This window comes from Halyomorpha halys, unplaced genomic scaffold (assembly GCF_000696795.3).
Source record: "Halyomorpha halys isolate HHAL.00 unplaced genomic scaffold, Hhal_1.1 Scaffold71.1, whole genome shotgun sequence".
In the NCBI taxonomy this organism is placed as follows: Eukaryota; Metazoa; Arthropoda; class Insecta; order Hemiptera; family Pentatomidae; genus Halyomorpha; species Halyomorpha halys.
In genome coordinates, this window is record NW_027107476.1 from 609,924 (window position 1) to 637,422 (window position 27,499).

Below are 27,499 nucleotides of genomic sequence, written 5' to 3' on the forward strand. Positions count from 1 at the left end.
TAGTATGTCGTATAACAGGTGTTAGCTCCACAATTGGTGGTCGTTTGAAGTCCACATTCTACCAGAACAGGTGGTTTGCGACTATATATCACTTAGACTAAATGTTTAAAATTATTGTCAGTTCAAAACTGTGTATCTCTGAAATGAACTTTATTGTAAAACAACTTTGTTTTTTTCATTTCCGCATATTGTGCAGGTTCGAATCCAGTTCAAATTACATTCATTATTATATTATATTATAATTCTTTTTTTACGACGCAGAATTCAATGATGTTTAATTTATAGCAACATAATTTTTTCGGTATGATGTATAATTAAGGAGCAAAACAAAGAAGAATACCGAATTCGTTCCATTTTTGTTAAAATAATTTGCTAATTAATAAGAGTTTTATTATCGCCAGAAATGCATCCCCGAGTTATATTTAAGTGATAGAATCAAATTTTTGAAATTATTTGCAGATGTATTACTGCAAACTATTAATCCCATCATCCAGGGCCCCACACAACTGAGCCCGGTCCCAGAGTGAAATCGGACCCACGACAAAATAAACGAGGAAGTTTTATGCCAATCAATAATATGGGGCCGGGATTCATTATGAAAGCATCATAATTCTACCAATAAATAATATGTAATTAAAAATTTAATTAATTAATTTAGGTAATTAACATTTTTCAAATTAATGAAAAATAATATATACATGTACTAATAAGACTACACGACCAGAGTATGATAAGTGTACGTGATTTTATTTATTATCGATGTTTTAATAAACTTATGGAGATCCCTAGAGTTCAGGTCCCGTAGATTTTACCTGAGGGTCTGCCGTCTTTCAAAACAACACCTTTTTTGAGAACTACTTTTTTTTTTTATGATTTACCCCTCAAAAAATATGAAACCTTCCATGTGACTTCTTCAGTGTTACTTGCTGGGGCCTGGAAACCATATTGGTCGTAGGATATACAAAATATTCTTTACATTCCCCGCAGTCTTTTGCAAGTGGCCTACGTATGGAAGTCATGAGAGTTTTGAAACGTATTGTCATTCAGAGTCCAAGTTGTTAAAATAATGTTGTAACCGACGATAACTTATCGATCATGTGGGGACAGAAAGCGACAACCCTATGCGCTAATATGTGGCCGTTTCGCAACGTGCTCATTATCTTATCCCAATATCCGCGAGGACATTTAGGATTTGGTTCTGAACTGTTTCCTCAATTTTGGAGTATGTTTGTGGAGGTTTCGGCGCGAATTCGGATAATGGACAGAGTAACTGAGCTCGTTAGAAACGTGTACTGGTCATCTCACATTTTTGCGTCGTTTCCTGAACTTTCTCTAAGGAAGAAATGATTGAGAAAATTACAGTTTGAGCACATCGCACCGTAAATTACTAACCTAAAGGCGAATTTGCACTGAGTTCATGACCTTTCTTTAGATTTATTTCCTGTAGATGAAGTTAAGGTTGAATTACTTCTTCATTGTGTAACTTTATTTGCATGCTACGTTATTTTCTTCATAGTATCTAATTAAGAAAAAATACTCATTGATATTAATTACACAGTATCTATAAAATATTAATTGCTTAGTATAATTAGTTACACGGGTTAATAAAGGTTATACAAATCCAACTAGAATATAACGATCACTTAATGTGTCATAATTACCTTAGCTGAACGAGTTTTTTTTTTTTGTTCACATACTAAGTAAATTTTTTGGAGGGAGTTACGTCGCTGAGATGTTAAAAAATGTATATTGTAAATTTTTTTTAACATGGACTGCACACCATAACGTTTTTCGTTGCTAACATCCCTATGGGAATAAGATACCTGAACAAATCACTTCCGGAGTTGTGGAAAACACCTGACACTAGCGTATCGCGTTTCACAAAGAACTCCAAATCATACACCGGGAAATTTTTATTCGATTCTATCTCCCAGCCTATAACTGTTTGGCACTTTCGTCGTTCACTAGCCTACTAGTTCAATAATTGTATTAACTCTTCCGCTTCTTCAATATCTGCCAATGTCATCAAAATCATCAATCATTCAATTTACCAATCCTGAAAAAAAAAAAAAAAGCATGGCTATATGATAAATAATATGTGTATATACAGCATGTTCCAACAGTATCACCCCCATAACTTTCACAATTTTTGAAATTTTGATTTGAATTTGGCTGGATCATAATAGTGGCAGGTGCTTTTTCAAGGTGTTGTTGATATCCTAACCTCCAGTTCTTCTTCAGAGTACCTAACTCTGGAATTTCTAATGCAATAGGGTAGTATTTTTTATTTTTTTTAATTCTGGTATAAATTAGATTTCAAGTCGAGTTCATATTCGCATTTTTTTAATGTTATCCCATAAAAATATATAATTTTTGACGATTGGCGTGCAAACGGTTAAAAAAAAATCGAATAACCTTAAAGAACAAAATCGTTGCATAGCCTGTTACATATTTATTCAAAATGTTCATTTGTATCACCCATTTGAAAAGAGAAAATTTTAATTTTGAAAGAAATTTAATTCGTTTTGAGATGTTTAATTTTAATTTGTTAAAAAAAAAATATTCATATGTTAAAATACTCCAAAATTATTATTTTTTAAAATTTTAATTAATGCCACTAAGAGAGGCAAATATAAACTGGCACATTCGATAAAAGCACTATCACCACTTTATCTCCCGAACTCATTGCAGAAGTACGTAGGAGTTACGTTTAAGATCTTTTTTGTGGACTGGCCAGGAAATATTCTCACTACTATTGTTTAGGAAGATAAAAATTAAGATATAACACCTATACTTATAGTAGAAGTCCACATCTGTTTTTACTTTAGGATAAATTTATAAGTTATCTTCAGAAGCCAATAAAACCAATGTATTTTTTTATATTTAGGTTTTATTCAAATAAAAACACAAAGTGTTTGTTTCATATTGTTTATAATATTTGAAAAAAGAATACCGTCTTAGTATAAAATAAATTAAATGGCAGTGTTGGTTACACTTTCATTTAGTTTTTATTACTAATAAAAACGTGGGAGGAGAACATTAAAGATTATTAAAAGCGAATCATAAAATTCTACAATATAAAAAAATTACTTTTTTGTCTATATGAGTCTTTCAGTCGTAAAACATGGTAAATGAATTTTTTTATGAATTGATATTTTTTTACATCACAGGCTTTTTTAAGGCGGGTCATGGGAATTGTTGAAAGAACCTTTAGAAAATTGGTTTTCATAAGGGTATAATGTTGATATCAACTTATATAAAGTATTGTCTGGCTGATAGTATAACGTTATTTAGACAGTAAAAGTTTTCATTTTGTCAGTCAACTTGTTTTACGACCGGAACTCTCGTAACATTAAAAATTTCCAGTTATGTGTAGTATATTAAACAAATATACAACAATATATTGAGAAATCATCGATCTGGAGTATTTCATGTGAAATAATAATGATGATTAATATAAAAAGATAAAATGATATGATATAAATAAGTAACTATTTTTAAACAAATTCACTTATATTTTCAATTAAATCTTATAATATCATAAAAAAAGAATTAAATAATATTTCATTCAATCTTTTGTTATTTCTGCAACCTGGGCTAGAGGGAGGAAAAAATCTACTCTCATTTCAAAAGTGAGACCAAAACGGCCACGCTCTTTGGACTTAGGTTTACGTAGAAGTAGGCTGGTAATCTAAACTGAACTTTGTTTCAGTGCTTGGCATTTCAGGCAGTCAGTGATTGGTTCATACTCTTCCAGTACTCCCCCACGCCACTGGGTCCATCATAAGGCTCGCCTTTTTGAATTCACTTTTTCTGCCATCTTACTCCTTACATTATAATCCTACAACATGTAAAAACGATTCCATTGGAATCTCTAACAAAGGCGTGATCAAAATAAACTTTTGTGCTGCGAATACAACTGAAATCATGCACTCCTCAGTTATACCTAATTAAATCTAAACAATAAAATCCGTCTTCCTGCACCTGTCTCCGATATTTAGAGTACTTTAAGTCCTGCTCCTCGTCCATAGTGCCCCAGTTAAACAATGAAAAAATATTATTAAAATGTTAATAATATTAACAATGACTAATAATAAATTAAAGGTTAAATATGCTGAGGGGGAGAGTGAACAGCGAAAGAAGGAGAAGGAGATAGGTGATTAAAACGGTTGTTTTTTTTCAGGAGGGGGACTGCTGAACTATTTACAAAATAAAATACAAAAAAAATTATAAATAATATTACAGTTACTGTTTAGTTATTTACTGGGATATACTTAATGGTTTTACAATATTTCAATGATATATAAATGTATTTATTCCCTTAATTAATATTACTTAAGTGAAATTTCACTCATTTATTCAATTTTTCATTTCCAGAAAATCAACCAACTGCTTGCTCTGAAGGCAAGCCTGGTCGGTGGTAAAGCAGCTCATGGCGGGCTCTTCGGCAGTAGCAGCCTACCCACGAGTGGACTCAGCGGAGGGTCTTCTTCCTCCGACGGACAGCCTGCCCCTTCTGATGGAGACGTACCAGCGGGAATAGACGTTGACTCGACCACGGAAGCGGTATGTACCTTGAGAACTTTGTAATTCGTGTAATATAGTCTTCATCCTTTTATACAAGTCAGTGGTGATGCACCACATAGTCTGAATTTTTTTTCTTCCAAACTATTTTTAGTATATACTAATTAATAGAGAGGTTTGTATCGCTTTGAAACTATTATATAACGCTTAACTTACTTTCTACATACTGTAGCAAAACATTCCGATCCATAATTACCATCCGAAGACTACTTCCTTTTTCTCAGTCCCTTCTTCCTCGTTCATAAGTCTAGTTTCGTATCTGCTTGTCTAAAGGCTTAATCATTCGATGATGTACAGCGTCGAGACTACAATCTGGTAACCACAAACCCTAATTTCTAACTTCATGCTGGGATTTTTGTTCTTAGTTACAGAAACTAGTTGGACGTTACTTTTATTCTATAGATTCCACGTTAGATTGTATCTATCTAGAATGTTTTGTGATCCTACTACACACATGACGTCTACATTAATAATTCATACGAATATAATATTTAGTTAGACGAAAAACAAATTTAAACCCAACTAAGTAATCTATTATTAGTTCTAGGTAGTATTAATAGTATTTCATTAATATTTAATTCAAATAGTTATATTAATACGAACACTTATACATATTATAAATAATCTATTATAAATAGATATATTTAAGATAGTAGGTCTATCCTATAATGCCTAAGATCTCTACAACTGATTGCGTAGTACGTATACTAACATTTGAGCACTCCTATTTTGCTTTTTAACCTGAAAGAGAAAAATCGGATTAAAGTTACATTTTACTTATTTTTTCTCAGAATAATAAAGCTATCCTGATGGTTCACGAGAATGAGTGCCAGAATGAATACATTCATGCATAATGGAAGGTTCGATTTGTTTTTTTTTAATTACAAAGCTCTGTAGACGTACCGTTTACCATTTCATGGATGTGAACGAGCTGTTTCAGGATAAATTTCTCTTTCTTAACGGAACCAGATTCAAATTAAAAAACTATCTTTGAGGTAGCACGAACAGCAGGTTGTGGATAAACATCTCGTACTGAAACTAGTGTAGCATACAACGTTTTTGCAAAAATATACTATTTTCAATAGTCTTTAAAATATATTCAATTTCAACTCGCGGTCTAATAATGTACAATGAAAACATATCAATCTAATACTAGATTTATAGGTACCTGTGTTAGGTGGGACGGCACGACATTATTTGAGGTTTTAGAAGGATATTTATCCCATATCGATATTTCTGCTCCTTTTTACTAGAATTTTAGCACCGATTTACTCCTAGTAAGAAAGGACCGATTTACTAAGGTACTAGTAGGAAAGCAGAACTAACAAAATATTCGGGCGCCATATAGTTGTATCATTTTTTAGATAAAACTACGTTTTTGTGGAATTTGAATTTGGAGAAATTTTCAACTAGTGAACAAAGAAAAAAAAACATTAGTGCCCTTAAAGCTTTCCTTCATAAACAAATTACAAAATATATGGATCCATTTTTTATTGTAAAAGTGAGGCCAACAAAATATTTCACGAGCATGAGGCACTTGTTACTAGCATACTCCAGGCAAAGTCGATATTTATTCCATAATCCGAAAGTTGAATTGTAATCAACCATAAAAAACCATAATGAAACCAACTTTTTGGTTCGAGCAAAGACAATATTACTATATTGTATACTATACTATATCGTACTCGATATGGTTCGTTAGTAACAGTGGCCTCGATACCTTAAGTTTTCTTATATACGTGACAATGCCTTGTTATCCTAACAGGTTCATGAATAAGCTGATAATTCCGGTGCGCTTTTCTACAGTATTTCACTTGGTGAAAGTTAAAAGAACGTTAATTTTTTTTTCTTCAACAAAATAATGCAAAAACGGCAGTAAAGTGTTACAAGAATCAAAACGGATCCTTGTTAGGGCCAACAGGTTATGACATGCCTTACGTACTCGTTATGAATAACAATTGAATGGACTAGGGGTAATTGCGTGGCGTGCCTCTATTGTCTCCAGCGTCCTTCTAACTGCCGTTCCTTACACTTCCTAATCACCTCCTCGTACTACTATGGAACATAGAACTTGTCTTCCGATATGGCTCTTTGACATTTTCGAGTAGCTACAACCTACGAACAACCATTATCGATTTAATTGTAAATTCATAAGTAAAAAAATTTGGATAGTTATGAAACTTAAATCCTTAGTCTAAGCAGTTTTGTAGTCGTATAATGCCACATTAAAATTCTTCAACTATTTCTTAAATTCTGAATGTAATTATTTACCTTTATTAAGACACTTGAATAATTTAAAAATATATATTAAATTTAAATTAAATCAAATAAGAAAATAACTTTTTCTTTGAAAAGTGGAACAAAAACTTAATAGTGTAGTTATTGAAGGTTAAAACAGGGTATTTTAAGGGGAAAAAGTATAGAAGTTGTTTTCTCAACGTTTCTATATGTTTTCGGAGTGCTAAATTCAGGTTTTTCACCACGTCAAGCGCCGGCTTCACAAGAAAAGAAAAAGACAAAATGTAACATTTCGCTCATAAATAAAAAACTAATTTTATTCTTAATTAACTATTAGGTAGTCTTTTGTAATATTTGAATGTTGAAATGAAATTCTTAGGTACTCAATCGTACCATATGCACATATTAGATAAAGACAAAAGTTAATAAAATATAAAAGAAGATAAATAAATGCTAAAATGCATAAGGGATTTCTGATTCCTTACTTTGGAGAAAATATAGAATCATTGTGAAAAATATTTCAATCATTTTTTCCTCAGAAAACCCTTTGTTGAATCAACTATTAAAATTAATATTAACACAAACTCCAATGATCCACTTTTTCTCTCAACTTTTTATTTTAAAAAACCTCCAGTGTTTCGGCCATTTTCAAGGAGATGACTTTAAACCATTGATGTCTCATATAAACCACAAAATTTCAAAACAAAAACTATTCCACAAAAATTGTTTTTTCTTTTCTATTAACCTCATTAACAATATCAACAATAACTACATAATTATTATTATTAAACAATAATAATTAGCCTGCAAAAAAGACATTTTTATGAATTATGACATCAATGGTTTAAGGTTGTATCTTAGATTATTGCCTAAGGGCCGAAACGTTTTTTTTTTAAATAAAAAGTTGAGAGAAAAACGTAAATCAGTAATCTATAAAAATTATTTTACTTGAATAAGATACGTTAGTCTGGTTATGTTTACATATATGAGAGTTATTGATAATTGAGGAGATTTAGGGATAAGTTCTGGATTGAGAGGGTAAGTAAAACAAAAAAAAATTACAACAATTTATTGGACTTTTTATAAGTATAACTAGTTCTATCTGGGAGGATGTATAAGTGAGGTGGTCGCGAACTAAGTGAAAAAATGTAGAGAGGTGAGTGGTATCGCTTTGCAGACTATAGGGGTATTCATGATCTTTAGTTTAACATGTTAAAGCGTGTAAAATGGAAAAAGTTGTGTTAAATGAAAAAATATTTCCTTCGTTTATCATCTTAAAACGATATAACAAATAATATGGTTGAGAGTCTGCTAGTAGGTCTGTTAAATGGAGAATGACGTCACGCAACAGACCAGCAGAGCTATACAGCAGTTTGTTTGTTATGTTAGGTTACTTGATTGTGTTAGTATTGTTTTGAACATTTTTAAACAGGACAATCAGTAGCCAAACTTTCACACTTTTACATTTCACTTGCTCTAGGCATGTTGTAATAAATTACTGTAATCAAAACTTGGAAGTAAACAATAACATGAAATTTTAGAAGGAAAAGCTATAAATCCGCTAGAAGTTCTTATGTAATTAACATTTACCATGGCTTTAAATAGGACTGCTCACAATTCTATACCTATAATATTTAATATGGTAAAACAGTTTACATTTAACACAGTGCAATGAATACCCCTTATGTGGTTAGTTTAATTCTTAATTTTTTATCTCTAGCATTTGGGCTTCCAGAAAGCATTTTAGGTATATTTCTTGAAATAGTTAAAAATGTAGTGTTAATTGAGTATCGCCAAATAATAACCACTTCGATATGTTATTTTGTTCTAGTAATTGTCTATATATAATTGTCTAGCATATGTATATATTTTTTCTAAAAATATTCCCTCCGTCGGTTTCATACCTACCCTCTCCATATTAGTTACACAGAACTTTTTTTTTACTAAACCAAACCTGTTGACGTATTGAACTTTTTTATATTAATCTGATATAAAAAATAAATATAATGTTAAAAATCCTCAGTACCCGATATTAAATATTACATTTAAATACACATTACTTATATAAGGCTTCACTACCGCTGGTAAAAAAAAAAAAAAAAAAAAAAAAAAAAAAAAAAAAAAAGGTAGCGGTTATATTGAGAACATAAAACTTCCAGCTTTACAAAAGAAAAAATAGATTTATTTTATAGTATAAAAAATAATTAAAAAGAAAAAATATTTAAGATCGATTAAATTATTAGAAACGCCTAGATTATGACAGACTCAACTCGCACTGTACATTTTTCAAGGTTGATGAAAAAGACTAACAATTTTAATTATTACATGTAGTATATGCCTATTTGATAATTATATATTAAATATTAAAAACATTTAAATTAATTAGGACCTAAATTTTGATACTGAACAAAACTTATTGTTAAAAATACTTATATTGCTTATTTAATTTCCTAAAGGAAGAAAGATAAGTAACTATTAAAATTGGTTCATCAAATTCAGAATAAGTGATCGACCTTTTGTTGATTTTAGGTTGTCAACAAAATGTTAGAGGTTGCTTCTCAGTGTTGCTCTGTCCATAGAAAAATATTGCTTAAGTTACTCTTGAGTGTCGGTTACGAACGACTTTATCTTTATTTTCCTTTCACTATTTATTTTATCTACCTTCACGCTTGCTTGTAGTTCACTTAGGCAGTAGTTATCTCTTAGTTCTTGGTTCTACTTTAAGTATTTTACATTATGCATAAGTATATTTATCCTTTTATTTTTATTTATTATGTTATAATTTAATTAATGTATGAGTTCAGAAGTGTACATTTCATGTTCTTATATATTTCGTATCACTTTTCATTATTATCAGTAGGATTTTAATTTAATATAAATGGGGCTTTTATGAAGAAAATATAAACTATATTGATACGTCACAAAGTTTGAACGAATATTTGATAGCTGTACTTAACCCATATCATAAATAAATGAATGAAAGATTATTGTACACACAATTAAAAATATATAGTATCGTTGAGTACTATCGAATGTAATATAGTAAAATTCCTTGGTAAATAAAATGTAAAATCCAAAAAATTATGGGTTCAAAACCCGTTTAGGAATTTATCAACTCCCTACATAAAGTGCTTTTTACTTTAAACCAACCTTTTGAAGTTCACCAGGTCTTAAAATAGTGACAAATTATTTTTATTTATTTTTTTTATGAACAAAAAAATGTTTAATGCTAAGAACTTCCTTAGTTTATCAAGTACTAACTACTATATATACTGCTTAGTGATGGATTTCAATTAGAAATTAATAATATATAGCTATATAACATTACCGAAGTCACATAGATAAATTAAATTGAGTTGTATATTTATAAAATGTAAGATAAAATTAAAACGCAGTAGGCTGTTTAAGATGTTGTAAATCATGTTTCTATTATTATTGTATTTTATACTATTTTTATACTAGTTTAAAAAATAAAGCTCAGCTGAATAATGCTATCTTATTAATAAAAATATTCAATTGTATTAATTTTTCATATAAATTATAAATTAAACAACAAGGGATGATTTTTAAGTCTAATTAAATTATTTTTGAAAATAGTTGCTTGTCTAAGCAACAGTAGAGGACTGTAGAGGAAACAATCGCGTATTTGTTAGTTAAAAACAAAGCCTTATATATCTCAAATGCCAGTAAACAACTAAGGTATCAACGTTTCGCCTATTCGCCGGGTTTCACTATGCAGACCTAAAACATCTCACAAAAAAAGGCTTGTTAACTGGGGACTGTTCATCATTATGAAACATTTTTTGGCTGGCGGTGTGAGGTGCGCTGTCTTTGGTTATTATTAAGACCATTTTGTTTTTCTCCTTCCTCATAAACGTTAAATGGTTAGTAATTAATTGGTATCTGAAGGTTTAGGGTTTTGTTTTTTAAATCTATTTATTATACCTTAGAATTATAAGTGATAATGTTGCCGGGGGCAAGCAAAAGTTAGCTCTGTTCATTCATTATAGAACTTAATATTATCCGTATCCCTTATATTTTAAAAAATGATCAATGATACTGGGAAACTCCTGAGACAGTCGAGACAGTTGAAACTTCTTTTATGACGATAAAGATCAGAATGACTCACTGACCGCATAGAAAATGTTTTCTATGATTCACTAAGAATAGTCTTCAAGCAGGCATTTTTACATTTCAGATTTTGAATTAATTTAAAAATATAATAAAACTCTTTCGATCAGTTCATGAATGTATTGCTCATGTTTTAAATTTTATATTTCAATTGTGTTTTTTCCCCAAGAGATTTACCAGAACTGTTTTGTGGACACGACCATAGCGTTCGGTTTTCGTACAGACTGAGAGGCACATAATAATTGAAAATGTTATTTTTTTTAGGGATCAAGGGCATATTTATAATTTATTCGAATGTAAAAAAAAAATAAATAAATAATAAAAGCACTATTTTCTGTTGAATAATAAAAAAAAGGTAAATGAAAAAAAGATAAACATGAACTACTAAAACACGAAAATACACAACTACGGGATTTATTTCTTGCTTCTACAAGATGTTCAAGACGATTGACACCCTTTTTATGAGAGTTTTGAGAATTTTGAAATGTTACTTTACAGATCTTAATTATAGTTTTTTTTCGAATTTAATCACCGAATCATCAAAAACCGTAAAAAAAACAATAAAAAAAACGGCAATTTATACGTTCGGCACACGTCGGATCAGTAAAATCACTTACACATAATCTTTTTAAAATTCGATTTTATATGAGAGTCCTTCGTTGAAAAAAATCTCTTTTCATTGGAAATTCCTGTCATATACTCTGGAGAAGAACTGAAAAAAGGCTAACTCAACTTTATTGGAAAAAGAGCTTTATTAATCGCAATTAAGATCTACCAAGGCTCATTTCGAAATTCTTAAACTTTTAGAAAAGTAAAAAGGAGGGGGGAGAGAATGTCAATCAAGTCATGAATACCTTTTATAGTTCAGGCATTGTATACTCAATTTTTTTTTTATCAAACTGATGCTCGAGATCGATGTAAATTTTGGAAAAGTCTGTTTTTTATGCAGACTCGGGACTTGTGAGCTGTGGTTGATATGCGGCAATATTTAAGCTATTGAAAGGATCATTCCCCACAATTTTTCATAAATATATAACTGATATATCTTAGGTAATTTAAGAGTTCGTGATAATCGATCTTGCCATGCACATGAACATTACATGTTATGTGCCCTGTATGTCTGCATGTAATGTTCTGTATGTTTATGGTGTGGGTAACCCTCTACTTTTGTTTTACAGCAGCTGTACCTGGTGAGGTGATCATCTAAGTACCACGTCGAAGGCACCACTTACATCAAAATCAGAAGCCGCCCATCTACTGTCCTTTAAAATACCGGCACGTCGTCTCATTAAACTATTTCAAGATAAAAAGACTTAATCGCTCAATTATTATGATAATTATAATTCTTATAGCCAGTAGCTTTAACGGACAGTATGTACTATACAAAATTAGACAATAATTTCTTTTTACCATTCTATGTTATTTCGGTGATATATTTGTTTGTATTAGATGTTAATATTAGTGTAGTGTGTGTATATAATTATAAATAAATCGTTTTCTTTTTTACATTTATTTATTTCTATTCGCCTTCCTTCTTTTCCTTAAGCATGAGTATAGCTTATGACTAGTAGATGTTTGCATGTAGTGTAAAATATGAAATGCATGATCTGTGTGCTCAGAAATTTTCATTAAAACTATTTCAACTTTTTTCAGTAGAAATTTTCAACAGGATAGTGCTGTATATAAGATTTTATTTAAATAATATTATTTCAAAATTATTTGAGACAAGGTAATTATTTATTAAATAAAACCACAAATTGTATCCAATACTGTCTCAACACTTTATTTCTTATTAGTCCAACGTTTCGGCTATTCCAGCCATCTTCAAGGACATCTTTAATACAAATCTTCTCCTCACATTAATTTATAATTTTAATTGCAGGCTATTCTGCCCAGGTCATTTTCTTATTTTAATTTCCAACCTCTTTATTTAAATTTTAAAACCATTAAATTTTCTTTTTCTTTATAAAATTATCCACAATATATAATACACCCATATAACAAACTATTTATCATAGTTTGTTATATGGGTGTATTATATATTGTGGATAATTTTATAAAGAAAAAGAAAATTTAATGGTTTTAAAATTTAAATAAAGAGGTTTGAAATTAAAATAAGAAAATGACCTGGGCAGAATAGCCTGCAATTAAAATTATAAATTAATGTGAGGAGAAGATTTGTATTAAAGATGTCCTTGAAGATGGCTGGAATAGCCGAAACGTTGGACTAATAAGAAATAAAGTGTTGAGACAGTATTGGATACAATTTGTGGTTTTATTTAATAAATAAGATTTTATGTTTCACTGACAGACGATTTTTAAACTATCACGTCTTTCCCATTTTGGGTCATCCAAACAGCCACTCAAGTAATACTACATAAAATAATATAGGGTATAACAGCTGAAGATCGCTTATCGATTTCCACCCTACACCCTTGCCTAAAACACACATCACGTTAGCATATATTCCATACCAAGATTATACCAAAAAGTATTAATTCCAAAATTTAAATTTGTTCGTGCACATTCCATATAAAACATTCAATAGACTAATGAACTTTATTTAGCACTACATTTATACCCAAAAGATAGATAGATGTAGATGATCATAGTTCATTTTATTGAACGTTGTAGAATTAGAATAATAGATGATACCTTTCATCTTGGTCTTCAATTATTCAGAACGAACCAGAATGCTGATATTGGGTTTTAATGTTATTTATTTATTAAATTGTTTTAACTTATTGCATAATATAAAAAATCTGAACATATAAATGTGTATAAGGGCCCATGTACAGTCACTCTATTTTTGTTCTTTTTGTTTTGTTTTCCTGATATACATTATATTCTAGGTCTCAAAAACTTAACTAACAATTGTAAAATACTATAAACAGTTATCTATGTTGGCATGTGTAAAGTCCCGTAATTAATTTGTCAATATTTGCATGTAGATTGGCGTGTATGTTAATGCGTGCTTCGCTCGTTTATATTTGTGATGTATGTTTTATTATGTGTGTTGTGAAGTGACTAATAACGAATTTTGATGTCTCAAAAGCTTTAGTTGATATTTGACTAGATAGAGTGGAAATGATGTATGATGGAAAAAGAATTTAATTTTCTTATGTGCATAAATACTTTAAGATATATTTAATAGAATTTATTTTTAATTTAGTTGCCGGAAATCGACCCTGAAAAAGTTTCACTCCAAGTGCCAGACGAAATAATCAGTGGAGGTTTCAACGTAGTCAACAAAGCAGCACCTGTTGTTGGTGATGTAATTCAGGTAATTGTCTTTAATTTTTTTAAATATATTAATTAATATTAAATATAATCTGTTCTTTGTTTAAGAAATAACATTAATTTATAATAAATCATGTAAATTTAGTGAGTTGGATTTATATTAAATGCACTTCATGTTAGTTATCTAGATCGGTTTGATCAGGAAATCAGTTTCAGAAGCCCTGGTTAGGAAGTTTCACTCAATAATTCAAATGGTGGATTTTGACTGGCACTTTTGACAGGCGCTCCGTATTCCCCTGGAAACGGTATGACCTTAAATATTACCTGTATTTCATCCGTCAGGAAATTGGGTCTTATCGATGTCATTATTGATGCTTGTTGTTAAAATAATTAACAACAAATAAACAACTTTACTAGATCGAAAATCATCTTTAATCATCTTGTATTAGATTTTTTCTTGATTAAATAAAAATTGAAGCCAGTTTATGTTTTTCAATCCTCAACGACACAAATAATTCCAGCAAGGAAATGTCGAACATGAATTATTATAGCAGTGATGGATAGAAAGCTTAAAGCTTGCATGGACAGAATCTTTTTTTCTGAATTATGTTTAAAATATATCCAACAGAATTTTTTTTTTATTTATTTGTTGATATTTACAACTGTATAAAAAATACAACAAGTAAATTTGATCATAATGACAATGATATGATACAGGATGTAGAGAAACTACCCAGTAGTAGAACTCTAAAAACAGTTTACAATATAAGGTCACGAGGCCATCTAACAGAAAATTTAAATTTACATTTTTTAATTGAGTCCTTCATGAAAAAAAAACAAACTATATTTAATAATAATGGTAAAAATTATATGTCATGGTAAGCAAATCCATAATTTTAAGGACTTAGTGTTACCGATTTCAGAACTTCTAGTGAAAACTTTCCTGACCACCGTTTTAGTCTCAAAAAGGAAGCATAAACTCAATAGAAGAGGCGAAAATTGTAATGAAATTAATTTTAAATTCCATAAAGAACGGCTTAAATCTCGCCCCAATAAATAACTAAGCAGTTAACTTATCGCAAATTCATGTGACATTAGCGCCGATAAGGATAAGATGACTAGAATGAAGACCAGAAAAACACATTTCGCATAAATACAGTGGGGATTATTCCTTTTCTGCATATGAGCACGTGACCTCCCTCCACATTAGATGTATAAAAGAAACATAATAGAAAATATTTATTGAGATTGAGAGTAAATCAACAAAACCAGAACGCCTTTCTTCTGACCGACGCAACACGCAATGCTTGAGCACTGCACCCCCTAAGCTGGTTTGGAGTGGGAACTGACTCCTATTAGTTTTTCCGTAGCACAATTTTTTCTTGCTCCTGTTTCTTGAACCGGTTAGGTTCATACTATCACGGCCGTGGTAAGTAGTTTTCGGTTAATATTGTGGCATTTAATAGTTGAAGTTATTCTATTCCGTTATGTAATAGCATAAAATAGGCCTGAAGAAGTTAAAAACTTCTTTTTTGGAAAAAAATTAAATAGAAGGGAGAGGAAGATTGGCATTCTTTCTTAAAGTAGTTTACTAACACAAGAATAAATTCAAGAGATGATTTAACCACATACACCGCCAATTTTATATTATTTGTATGAATCCCCTTTGCCTCTCCATCAACTGCATAAATACTATACAAGTTAGTGAGTATTGAATTTGAGACTGTCGATGTGAGATATGCTGCCTGTACTATATATTTATACAATCATATCTATTTCTATTCCTATGGTGCATGAATTGGCGAAATGTTGACTATTTAGTTACTTAATGGTATTTAACAGATATAAAAATTTGCTTTTGGAGGATCTCAATGATATCAGTCTTTATTTCTTAACAGCTAAAGCATCGATAGGTTGAATATTAATAAGTTGTCCTAATTACGAAAAATGTTTTTATACGCCCTAAGACAAGTCTCCAATGTGAATATGCCCTCAACCGTACACAGAAAATGTTCTCAATTATCTTCATACAGTTTTTAAATTTTTTGTACCGAAGTGGTAGAAGTCTTTCATATTTTGTTTGCGTACTTTTTTTTTTTAACGATGTTTGATTTTACGTATCAGTGCACCACGATGCAATTAACTATGTTTTATTTTGTATATTTGACGATAAAAACATATATTTGCATATTTAAACTATTTCAGTTTTTATAAAAATGGAAATAATAAATTAAAATACAACAATCAAAACGTAATTCAATATTATAATCGAAAGTTCATATTAATTTAATTAGTAATACCAAAACCACTGAAATAAACGCTAACTTTACAATTCACTTCAAACGATAAGTAAGGATTTTTTCATTTTCCGAAATTCAACTTATTCTTTGTGTCCACTTTAAGCACTAAATCTACTTCAAGTTCAGTTTGTTCTTTACATTCCTTACGAGTTGCAATATTTAATGTATATAATGCAACTTTTTGTTTGAGACAGATTTGTTTATTAGTAATATTTATTATTTTATTAGTAATATTTATTATTTTTAAAATGCCAAAAGCAAGTGCACCATTTAGTTCAAAGTTAAAATCTTGGATTGACCTGTCCAAAATCAAATATATAACAGTTTTTACCTTCGTTCAAAACATATTTCAAGGGAAGGAAAATCGATCAACTTGTCAATACAGATGAGATCTATTCTTATTATCCTTTCTGATAACATAACCAGGGATTGCTTTTAGATATTGCAAAAACTTGCCTAACCGATGACACAATCTCACTAAAATTTAAACGCAGTATGATTTCAATTTGTTTACCTAGAGGAATTAGATAATGTAAGAACGCATATTTATAAATATATAATTTAAATGAAGTTAACTGAATTGGTCCCTCAGTTTTACTATATCGTGATCTTGTAAATATTCAATGTTCAGATCTAAAACTTCGACTTGTACATTTTAAAGATTGCCTCAAATTATGTTTATTATTTATTTACATATACACTTAGGTATTTTTCAATTTTTTACTCGATTATTTGTTTTAATTATTTACATATTTTGCTTTATGAAAGTAAGAATCCCATCGGATCATTTTCACTCTCCTTCGTAAACCTCTACTCTCCTGCCTAATGTATCTTTTTTTAATATCCTACTAAAGTCTGTCGAACACATTCATTCGGGAATGAACTAGCCGATCACGCTGCTAGAGAAGCACTCGCGCTTCCGGGACGGGGTAAAGCAATTTTAACTCCGTCAGAGATGATCAGGCCTCTTAGAAAGGAAGTCAAAAATAAATGGTAATCTTTGTGGAATGAAAGCCCAATGAGTAAATTAAAAAGGATGCCAAGCCTTAGAGTTCCTCCAGTCGCAAATGCCGTAGAGAGGAGGTTGTAGTGACCAGGCTGACAATAGGTCACACGAGGCTCACCCACTCCTAACATACTTCAAAAGAAACGCCTCCGAACTGCCAGTATTGCAACAACAATCTAACAATAAGCCATATTTTCCAACAATGCCCATATTTCACACCACGCCTCAATATCTTAGGACTAAACCAATATATCTCAAAAACCCTTGGAGACGATGATAAAATAATAGAAATATTGTTTCAGTTTTTAATATCACATTTACTGACAAAAATGTAATATTGAACGGAAGAAAAAAAAAATAAATAATCCAATTAAAATTAAACGAATATAAGCAAAATTAAATAAAATATAAATGGCGTTGATGACTAATGAAGTTTGGCGCCACTAAACAAAAACAAACTTTCCCTACTAAGGACTCCATCCTGACAAGAGACTTATTTCGAATCCCCAAAATAGACCGAAATGATAAGAAAGTTCTCCTAGATTGGGATTATAGTGCTGCTAGACTACAACAGCTACTTGACAAACGCTCTAAACTTCCTACAAAAAAACTCTTATACACTGAGATAATCAGACCTATTTGGACATGCAGGATTGAGCTTTGGGACTACATCAAACCATCAATTTCCTCCCGTATCCAATCCTTACAATCCAATAACAAACAAACTCCTTCATAAAGACCTCAACATCCCACACATTGCAGATTAGACCCGAAATAGATATACCTGCTTTCATTCCAAAACCCATTAGTTCTTAATCTCTCATCCTTGATCCCTAATATAATAATCCTAATATGATAATCCTTCTCAACGCCTGAAAAGAATATAGGCATGGGATCTTCTAATTTAAAGCACCATTAGAAACTTCATTAAGTTCCTTCCCAAGATTATCATATTTTCTGTAACATTTACTTATTGTATTAATTTTGTATACAGTTGTGAATTCCCCGTTCCCCATATTACAAATGCGCATTTGGCGCCATTGACTCTCCACATACAGTGGACTTCACTATACTCCTTAAAATACCTTTGGGTAAAAGAAGGAACCATCATTACAATTTACATCTTCTTGTACTCAATTATTTGAGTATAGGAGGGTACGAAAAATATATATACAGTTGTGAATTTCAATAAATAAAGGAAAAAAAAGAATAAGAAAGAAATTTTATTTCTTTAATTTTTAATCCCTTCTGCTATTTCTTTCTATATTCAGAACCATCTGTAAGCATAATAGTATATTTAAGCTGTCTTATTTAATGTTTAAGATGGATAATATTTGATTTTAGATGTATATTTCATATTTTTTATTGCGTATTCCATAGGTTTTATTACATATTATATATGCACTGCGGTTTTTTACGTCATACAAATCCGGGCCTTGGTTGTCACTAGGATTCTATGTAACGATAGATGTACATAATTTTTTTTTTATTTTAATCTTTTTTTTAATCTTTCAAAAAGAAGAATCGGATTAACTCTTAAAAGATTATGATAAACAGTTTATTAAGAGTTATGGTTTGATCTGTATTCTTTATTGCGACATTAGTATTCTGGCTGTAACGACCTACATTCGAGACAGTGAATTGATAGGGGTAATAAATTAGGAGCCACGGAATCAATCACCTGTTCGGGGCTGTGAAGGTCTCTCAGCCTATTTGCAATAGGCAATAGGCATCTCCAGCCTATAAATAACTATCACTTTGGACAATGGTAAAATATTTATTTTTCCTATTTCAGGGTAGGTATTTGAAGGAATTATTGTTTCGGTAGGTTTTGTTTTTTCCTACTTGTTGCATTTTAAATAAATGTTGTTTGTTCTATATCAATTTTAATCTATCATAACAGAATTGACAATTTTCTTAGGAAATTTATTTAATTAAATTTAACCTATTTAGGTTTGGTCTATATTTAATTAAAGAGTAAGAGAATTATATGTTGTTCATTCAGTTACTTATATTTTTGGTTAACTAATATGGCTCATTCTAGAACAACTTCTTTTTTTATTTTTAATTATGTAAATTAAATAAATCAAATGTGTTTATTTATTTTTAAAAAATGCAAAAAATGGATACTGGAAGATTGTTGATTGACCGTGTGTATAGATGAATGGAATATGGTCCGGGTGCGGTAAAAAAAAACTCAAATTTCATATTTATAGGTTATAATAAATAAATTAATAAAGTGTCCCATCTACTTTATATATATGAAATTTTAACATTATCATTCATATTAAATGTTTTTTAAGAGTCTACCTCGAGGCTCTACATTATTCTTCAACAGCAGTACTGGCCAAACGCCACTGGGGATATGTGCTGTCATGCTCTCGAGATCAGACACCATATAAAATAAAATAGTATAATTCTACTATTTGAGTTTTTTTTTTACCGCACCCGGACCATATTCCATTCAAAAAATAGATGTATTTTAATAATTAAGAACACATAGACAATTGAAAAAAATATATATACAACTGTCGAAGCCTGTATGAAATCTTAACTAAAACACATAAAAAACAAAACTTTTTAAAAAAATAAGTTATACGCTTTAAAAACAGTGCTTTAAACAAGTCAATAATTTTAAACAACAATTAGGTATTTATGTTAAAAAAGAAACAAAACGATTATATCAAACTTTTAATAACAGTGGTATGGCATTGATCCCTCGCGTGTTAACCAATTGAACTCTTTCCAGAGTAGCCCGCCGTACATAGTTGTTAAGAGCCCTCCAATTAGATTCTTTTAATAAACTGAGTAATCTTTCTGGATAGCAGGTCCGATTACTTTGGGCCTCGATTACATTTATTAAACTTTATTGCTTTATATTATTCAAAACTGCATTAAAATTTAATTTATTTTTTTATTTTTACTAGCTTGATTTTTGGAATTTTCCAATACTATCCTAATAATAAATTTTACTTCTTTTTAGATTTTGTTTCATCCATTTTAATTTGTTTTTTGGACATAGTATTCAATGCTATAATAATTCCATATTTTTTTAAAAAAGAAATGTATCAAAGAAAAAACTTCTCTCTTGTAATTGATATCTCTATGAGTAAAATAAAAACCTACGTAAATAAACTTTTTTTCTTCATTACTCACTACTTTATTCATTATTGCTTACCTTTATTCATCTTGGTGTAAGTTGGTGCGTTTTAATTCATTATAGTTAATATAATCAAATTATTTTTATTTAAACCGATTTAACTAATTTTTCAGGAATGCTGTAAGTATGGTTCATAACAGCCGTTAGAACTCAATAAAAATAATAATTCAAGAAACAGATACTTATAAATAATAAATTCCATCAAAATGGATAGGCAATTCCGTTCTCGTTTCTAAGTTCTAACGGAAAAGGAAGTGAATCATGTTAGTACCTCACAAACCTAGAAAGATAAAAGTAGCCTCTGAAAACCAATTAATGTGCAAATATTTTCTCCACAGTTGCTACATCGTTTGCAGACCTGTGTCTGTCCGCCTAGCAAACGTTCAGCCCTGACACGTTGCATAACACAATAATGTAATCAGATTTAATGACAAGCAAAATCTAAGCTCTAATGGAGTAGGTGTAGCTTACCTGGTATTCGTTTATCATATATTTATTTATCGTCGACGAATGTTCATTTACAGTATGCAGGAGATATTAGAAATAATTAATATGCATCGTAAGATTATTATAAATATTAGAAAGCTGAATCATGAAAATCAAAAATTCACCTAATTATACGAAAAAAAAATCATAATTACGTTGTTAGAAACAACTCTCTACTCCAGACTTGACTAGCAGCCTTTTTAAAATATTTTGAAGTCAAAAACCGATTTATTCCGCAAGATAATAGAACTTAGCACTTACACTGCTCAGGTCTTACGATTTTTCATACACCAAAACTGGATGGGATCACCATTGTATAAAATAATTGACTAATTTTTTTTTTTTTTATTACACCCTCCCTGGTCATTTCTGGCATATCGGAGGATGGGGAAAAGAGGAGTTATCTGCACCCTATTCTAACCATGGTGGGGGCTAAGTTTTTATTTCGTAGGAACGCCACAGATATAAAAGTCGATCCCCCAGGCCGGATTCGTACCGGCGCTGCTGCAAATCACAGGTTACAAATAAATGCTCAACTCTCTCCGCTACATATGGTCCAAACAATCGACTAATCATACACGATGGATTTAGATTCAGGTAGAACAAGTTAACAAAAACCAGACAAAATGAAAGAATTGATTCCCCGAGAACGAAGTTCAATGAAGATTGAAAGAAATTTCATTGTCATCAATCTTTTTCCCCCAATGAAAAATTTATTACAATAAAATTTGCTGAAGTGTGTGATTTTTACAGTTAGACCCTTCATATGGAATATACTATTCAGTACTACATATTAAGTATCCATTCTCAAAATAAATAATTTACTAGATAAATTAATTTCAAAAATCTTAAGAAAATACTCAATCCTTATGACAGAATTGTTATCATATGTTTAATTTTTGAAGAAAATTAAAACAAATAATATTTAGAGATGTCTCAAGTTAATAATTTAAATAAAATATTTAAAATGGCAACATTAAATTTTCAAACAAAAAAAATGCCAGTTTAAAAACCTTGTTTTTATTGAAATTAAATTCTTTTCATGTTCACTATAAAGTGGATAATGCCAATTTTTCGGTCTTGCTAAATTTTTCTATTCTTGTTTAAAAGACCATTATAAAATATAATAATAACCCTGTATCACTACAGGCCAACAAGAGTTGTGGATGCGGTACTTGGTACTGTTTACAGCAGTACTGTTTATAGACAAGGAGTTGAGTTGGTTTTGCATGAAGGATCAAGCACAGGTTTCCCCCCAAATAATATGCACTTTATAGAGGCTGGATTACCCACCAGGGTCGATTCATGGTGATATAACCGAATAAATAATTATTTGCCACAGCCTAGGACTTTGGGACTTGAACCCAACCTCAGATAGTTGGAACACATTGCTCATCAGCTACCCCGCTCCCTTGACCAATATAATAAAATTTCAAAATATATACTGAAATATAGATAGCTTAGATTAATGACATATGCAAAGTATAAGAAGGAATTTATGTGCTTATTACTCTTTCCTAACTCCCTTATCTCTTTTATATTAAACATAATCAGGTAATTACTGTTCAAAGCCTCGGTTTGTTCTAGTAGTTCTATTAAAGAACTACATATACTTCTACACAAATACATACTTCTGAATTTCCAATAATTTAAATTAATTAAAAATAAATAGTAGAGCATATAAAGAGTATCTTAGTAATATATACTTATAAATATATTTAATGATCGTAATTTTTTTGGTTTCATATATAGGCGATATTCTTGAAAAGCAAATGGTGAACCATAACTTCTCAACTGATATCAACAGAGCACTGCACTCAAACAGTAACCCCATATATTATACACTTTGCAGTTTTAACCTACTTAAATCTCAAACATATTTAATATTCAGGCTAAATTAAAAAAAAAAAATTAAGATGCATCACCCAACCAAGAGTAGGAAATCCGACGCACATCAAACTACATCATGGAAGCAAAACCCTCATTTTCAATGGGTTACCCCCCTTGCCCATTTTGCTTGGTTACCATACACCCATTTCAATAATGGTTTGTACCACATCCACCTATATTGTCCTATCTTTAATAATAGACAATACATCATAATGTCACCCATAGCTGTATATTGAGACCTACAAAGCATCCAAAATATATTGAATTTAAATTTAATAGACCCTATGTTTAATTTGTAACAATACGTAATAAGTTTGAATCTATAAGAGACACATAAACAGTAGCATGTAAGTAGTTTTCGAGGTCCAATTATTAATTGTACTTATATTTAGTTCTTGTTGATTAAAATAATTTAAATTATGATTAGCTTAAATGGAATGGAATAAAGCGTATTACGTTAATAGTTTTGTATTATCCAGATTTTTTGATATTTTGTTGATTGTTTTTATAATGGAGCAATAGACAACCAGTTCTTGTTATAAAACTGTATCTTTAATCTAATGTAATTTGTTCAAAACTTTGTCTTTCAGAATATATATATATTCAAATAAATATATATTTTATTCTATCGTAATGCTTCTGATTTCAGCGGACTGCAGAACGTGTCGTTAGGTTGGTTGGCGGACTGAAACCTATATTTGGTTCTTCAGTTGGTTTTAAGACGTTCAAGAGGAACGCTGTACCGGACACATCGGAGACTCCACCAGACACAACTGAACAACAACAATTCCGATAAATATATTTTGCATTTTTTACCGAAATACAGAATGATCACACTTAAGTAACATATTCTCTACCAGAACTCTATACCGAAGAGATTTGTATCTTCTGTTGAGATACTTGTATAAAACGTATTTATTACTAAGTGACAAAAGTAATTTTTTTAAAAAATAGTTTGTACATAAAAATAATTATTTTTTCAAGGGTATTAACGATAAAATTTGAATTCTAATTCAATTAAGCTACACCTTAGTTGTTATTTATTCTATTTTGAATTCTGTATTCTATTTTGAATAATTTTTTTACAGAAATTTATATTGAACATGAAGAATCTTTTCTACAAATCGATGCCATAAAATTTTTAAATAATAACAAAATAGCATATAGAAACTCATATAAAATTGACAGTTTATGGTTAATACCAAGTCACACGTTTAATAGATGAATTTGAATTTGAATTATAATTTCTTTTTGCAAAAATGTACGGAAGAAAATGTAATTAAATTGTAAATTTTGTGTGCTGTTAATTTATTAATTACTGATTCCTTGCCATTTGTGGACGATTATTAATAACATTACAATAAAAACCTATATTGTGTTTTTACAATAGTCGATAAATATCAAAGATAATAATATTTCAACTATTATTTTTCTAATTTTAAAATAATATCTAATGAAAATATTAATCTTTAATATTCCACATCTATCGTTGTCGTAAAACATGCTTAAGATAAAATTAATATAATTATTTATTCCTTTGATATTTGTTTGAATGTAAGTATAATATGTATAGTTTTTCAATTATTTTAAATTATTACTATTAATTAATAATGTACAATCATTTATCACTATTATTATCATTACAGCCACTGATTTTTCATTGGCTCAACATTGGACATTCTTCAACTCTACCAGAATTATAATTTTTTTTCTACCAACCACAACAAAACAAACAAATATGTTCCGTGAAAATGATGTACATTATGTTATTATTAAAAAAAAAATTAAATAAAAAAAATTTAAAATGATTTGAAAATAAAATAGAAAAAAATATCAGAATCAGAATAAACTTACTAAAAAACCTGAGATTTTAAAAATAATTTATGAAAATAAGAAAGTTAATATTACACGGTAGGTAATTAACTTATCAAATTTATTAATTAAATTCAATTTATTTGCTGGCCCCTGACCACATTTTAAAGTTAATTGTTCTTTAACATTTTTATTATTTTTTTTTTTTTCAGAGCTAAACGAAAATGATATACCATTCAAATATTTCATTACTTTCATGTATATGAACATTTATATTTCATTTCCATTATCTGTTTTTCAATTTAATTATCTGTAAATATAGAATTTTATTTTTTTAATAAATTATATTTTCAATAATTGTAGAATAATATATTTTAGATTAATCAGATCAGTAGACTGATAGACAAATAATTACTCTTGTTTTGTTATGAAAGTATTTAATGTGTAGTGTTAAAAAATATATAACAATATTTGAGTAACTTGATGTTTTATTATTTCCTACTATCATGATTCACGATTATTTATTATTTACTACTGTACTACTTACTACTATTTACTTTATTTATTATTATTTTATTTATATTTTATGACTATATGTAATTTTACTGTCCTATTTATTATTATTTTATTTATTATTTATTGCTGTTTTCTACTTAAAAGTTCTTCAACATAACTTCCCTATCTGCTAACATTTATTTTTTATGAATATTTATATTGTTAAGTCTGTGAATATTATTTCCTGTCAAACATTACGCATCAAGCACCTGCCTTCCCCGTCAATGGTGAGGGCTTAGTCACACATTTTCTAGATAAGCTCCATGTGAAAGGCTAGCAAGATAATATTTTACTCATATCGCACTGTTAGATGAAGCGGAAAGTTATAGCATATAGTGCAAATTTCAAGTTTAGAGAAAAATATTAATTCTTTATTGGAAGAAGGTAGTTGATCGTATGAAGTATATTATAGGAAGATAGTCCGGGTGGCGGTCAATAAAGATATCAAAAAAGCGAAAGAAACTATTTATTGTTAACCAACGTGTTAAACTGGTTCATTCGTCCTCGCTGTTTCAATCTGACAGCCCTGACGAAGCCCTGCAAAGTTGGGCGAAACGTTGGTTAATAGTTTTCTTTTACTATTTTGATAGTATTTGACCTTTATTGACCGCCACCTGGACTATCTTCCTACAATTAATTATTGATATGAGGCATGTTATTCCAAATCTAAGTAATTTTTTTTCCTTAAAGTCCTCTCAGAAATGTCTACTTTCTATGTCTAAAAGGATTTGTTTTAGAACTCCTTATAACCAGGTTTAAAAAAACCAAAGAAGTCTAATGAGGTATGCGCATCACAAATTTTTAGCGAAAATAGCGAACACTAAAAATTCATATTTCAGAGTTTCTAGAGGTAGGAATAACAAATATAAATTAAGTTTAAATTGTAAAAGTAGCAAATCTATTATCCTTTTGTGTTGTTCTTTTAAAAAAATAATTATTAATTTTATTTTTTTTAGTTGTGGCGGTTTTATTCTCTACAGTTTCTTTTCACTATAAATATATTAAATATATTTCTCAACAGACTATCTTCATTTACTCTTACGTTCATCTACTCCAATTAATTTATACTTATCTATAATTTGTTTTTATTATATTTTATTTTTTTCCTCATAAATCATGCACTATTATTTACTTGAATACTTTTTTTTTTCTTGCTTTTTTCAACTAAGTCATGACATGAATTTCTATCCCGAGTTCAGTATTCTACCGAAGGCCTCTCCAAGTAGGAAATTGGCTCTGACTTAGTTATACTGTTTGTTCTAGTTCTCAACTCAGTTATCTCTAGTTACCCCATACGTTTGTAACAAGATTACCTCGCGACATGTATGGTATTATTTTCAAGTAACTTTTGGTGTTCGCTATTACACAATAGTTCTATCAACTCCGTCATTAGGATATGTCAGATTATATTTAAATTTTATTCCTCAAGAAACCGTATTATGACAAAAAAAAAAAGGATGCTGGTGAGATATTGAGGTTCCATGTGCCACGATGTCTTACATTTGAGTAAGAAAAATCCAGCCTCATCAATTACAGATTAAGGTGCATGCTAGAATTAAAACTTAAGGTCCCTTTTTGCCCTCCCCCCCAATAAAAAAAGATTTAAAATATTATCATACTTATAACTGATAGATAAGATTTTAAATCAATCTATCATTTCTTAGTTATTTTTTTTAATTATTTAATTACAATAAATAATTTAAAATTAAATAACAAATAATTTAAATTTAATTACTATTTACACAGCTAGTTTATCTGTGTATCAACTTAAAATTTAAAAAGTTTTTGAAATTAGACCAAAATTTAATACTAATTACTCTTAACTTTTCCTGAAGGTTGACAGTATTATTTAAAAATGTCTTCGTTGGCCATCTTTTTGTTAAATGAAAATCTTATGTTTTTGTTCTAAATCGAAGTTTAGCTTCCGATCAGCCTACTCTCGCATATAAGCGGCTCATCCATCATCACCTGATGAAACACTGCGGAGCAGAGCAGATCGTACCACCTGACCAGACGGGATTCTAGCGAGGGTTCGCCAGTGAGCAGCATCTGGCCAAATTACAAGCTTCATCTTGGAACATCTGAAAATGAACAGAG

General features: G+C 29.8%; 1 protein-coding gene across 2 annotated transcripts in view; it reads left to right on the plus strand.

Moving 5' to 3' along the window:
• Positions 1–24,173, plus strand: part of LOC106692764 (uncharacterized) — a 152,578-nt gene extending 128,405 nt beyond the window's left edge. The window contains exons 6-8 of one of the 2 annotated variants that reach the window (XM_014438891.3): positions 4,378–4,566; positions 14,126–14,236; positions 23,685–24,173. In XM_014438891.3, the coding sequence (XP_014294377.1) occupies positions 4,378–4,566; positions 14,126–14,236; positions 23,685–23,831 (447 nt within the window). In that variant the 3' untranslated portion in view covers positions 23,832–24,173. The remainder of the gene's footprint in view (positions 1–4,377; positions 4,567–14,125; positions 14,237–23,684) is intronic. The other variant, XM_014438890.3, reaches the window with a different exon arrangement.
• The last annotated feature ends 3,326 nt before the right edge of the window (positions 24,174–27,499 follow it).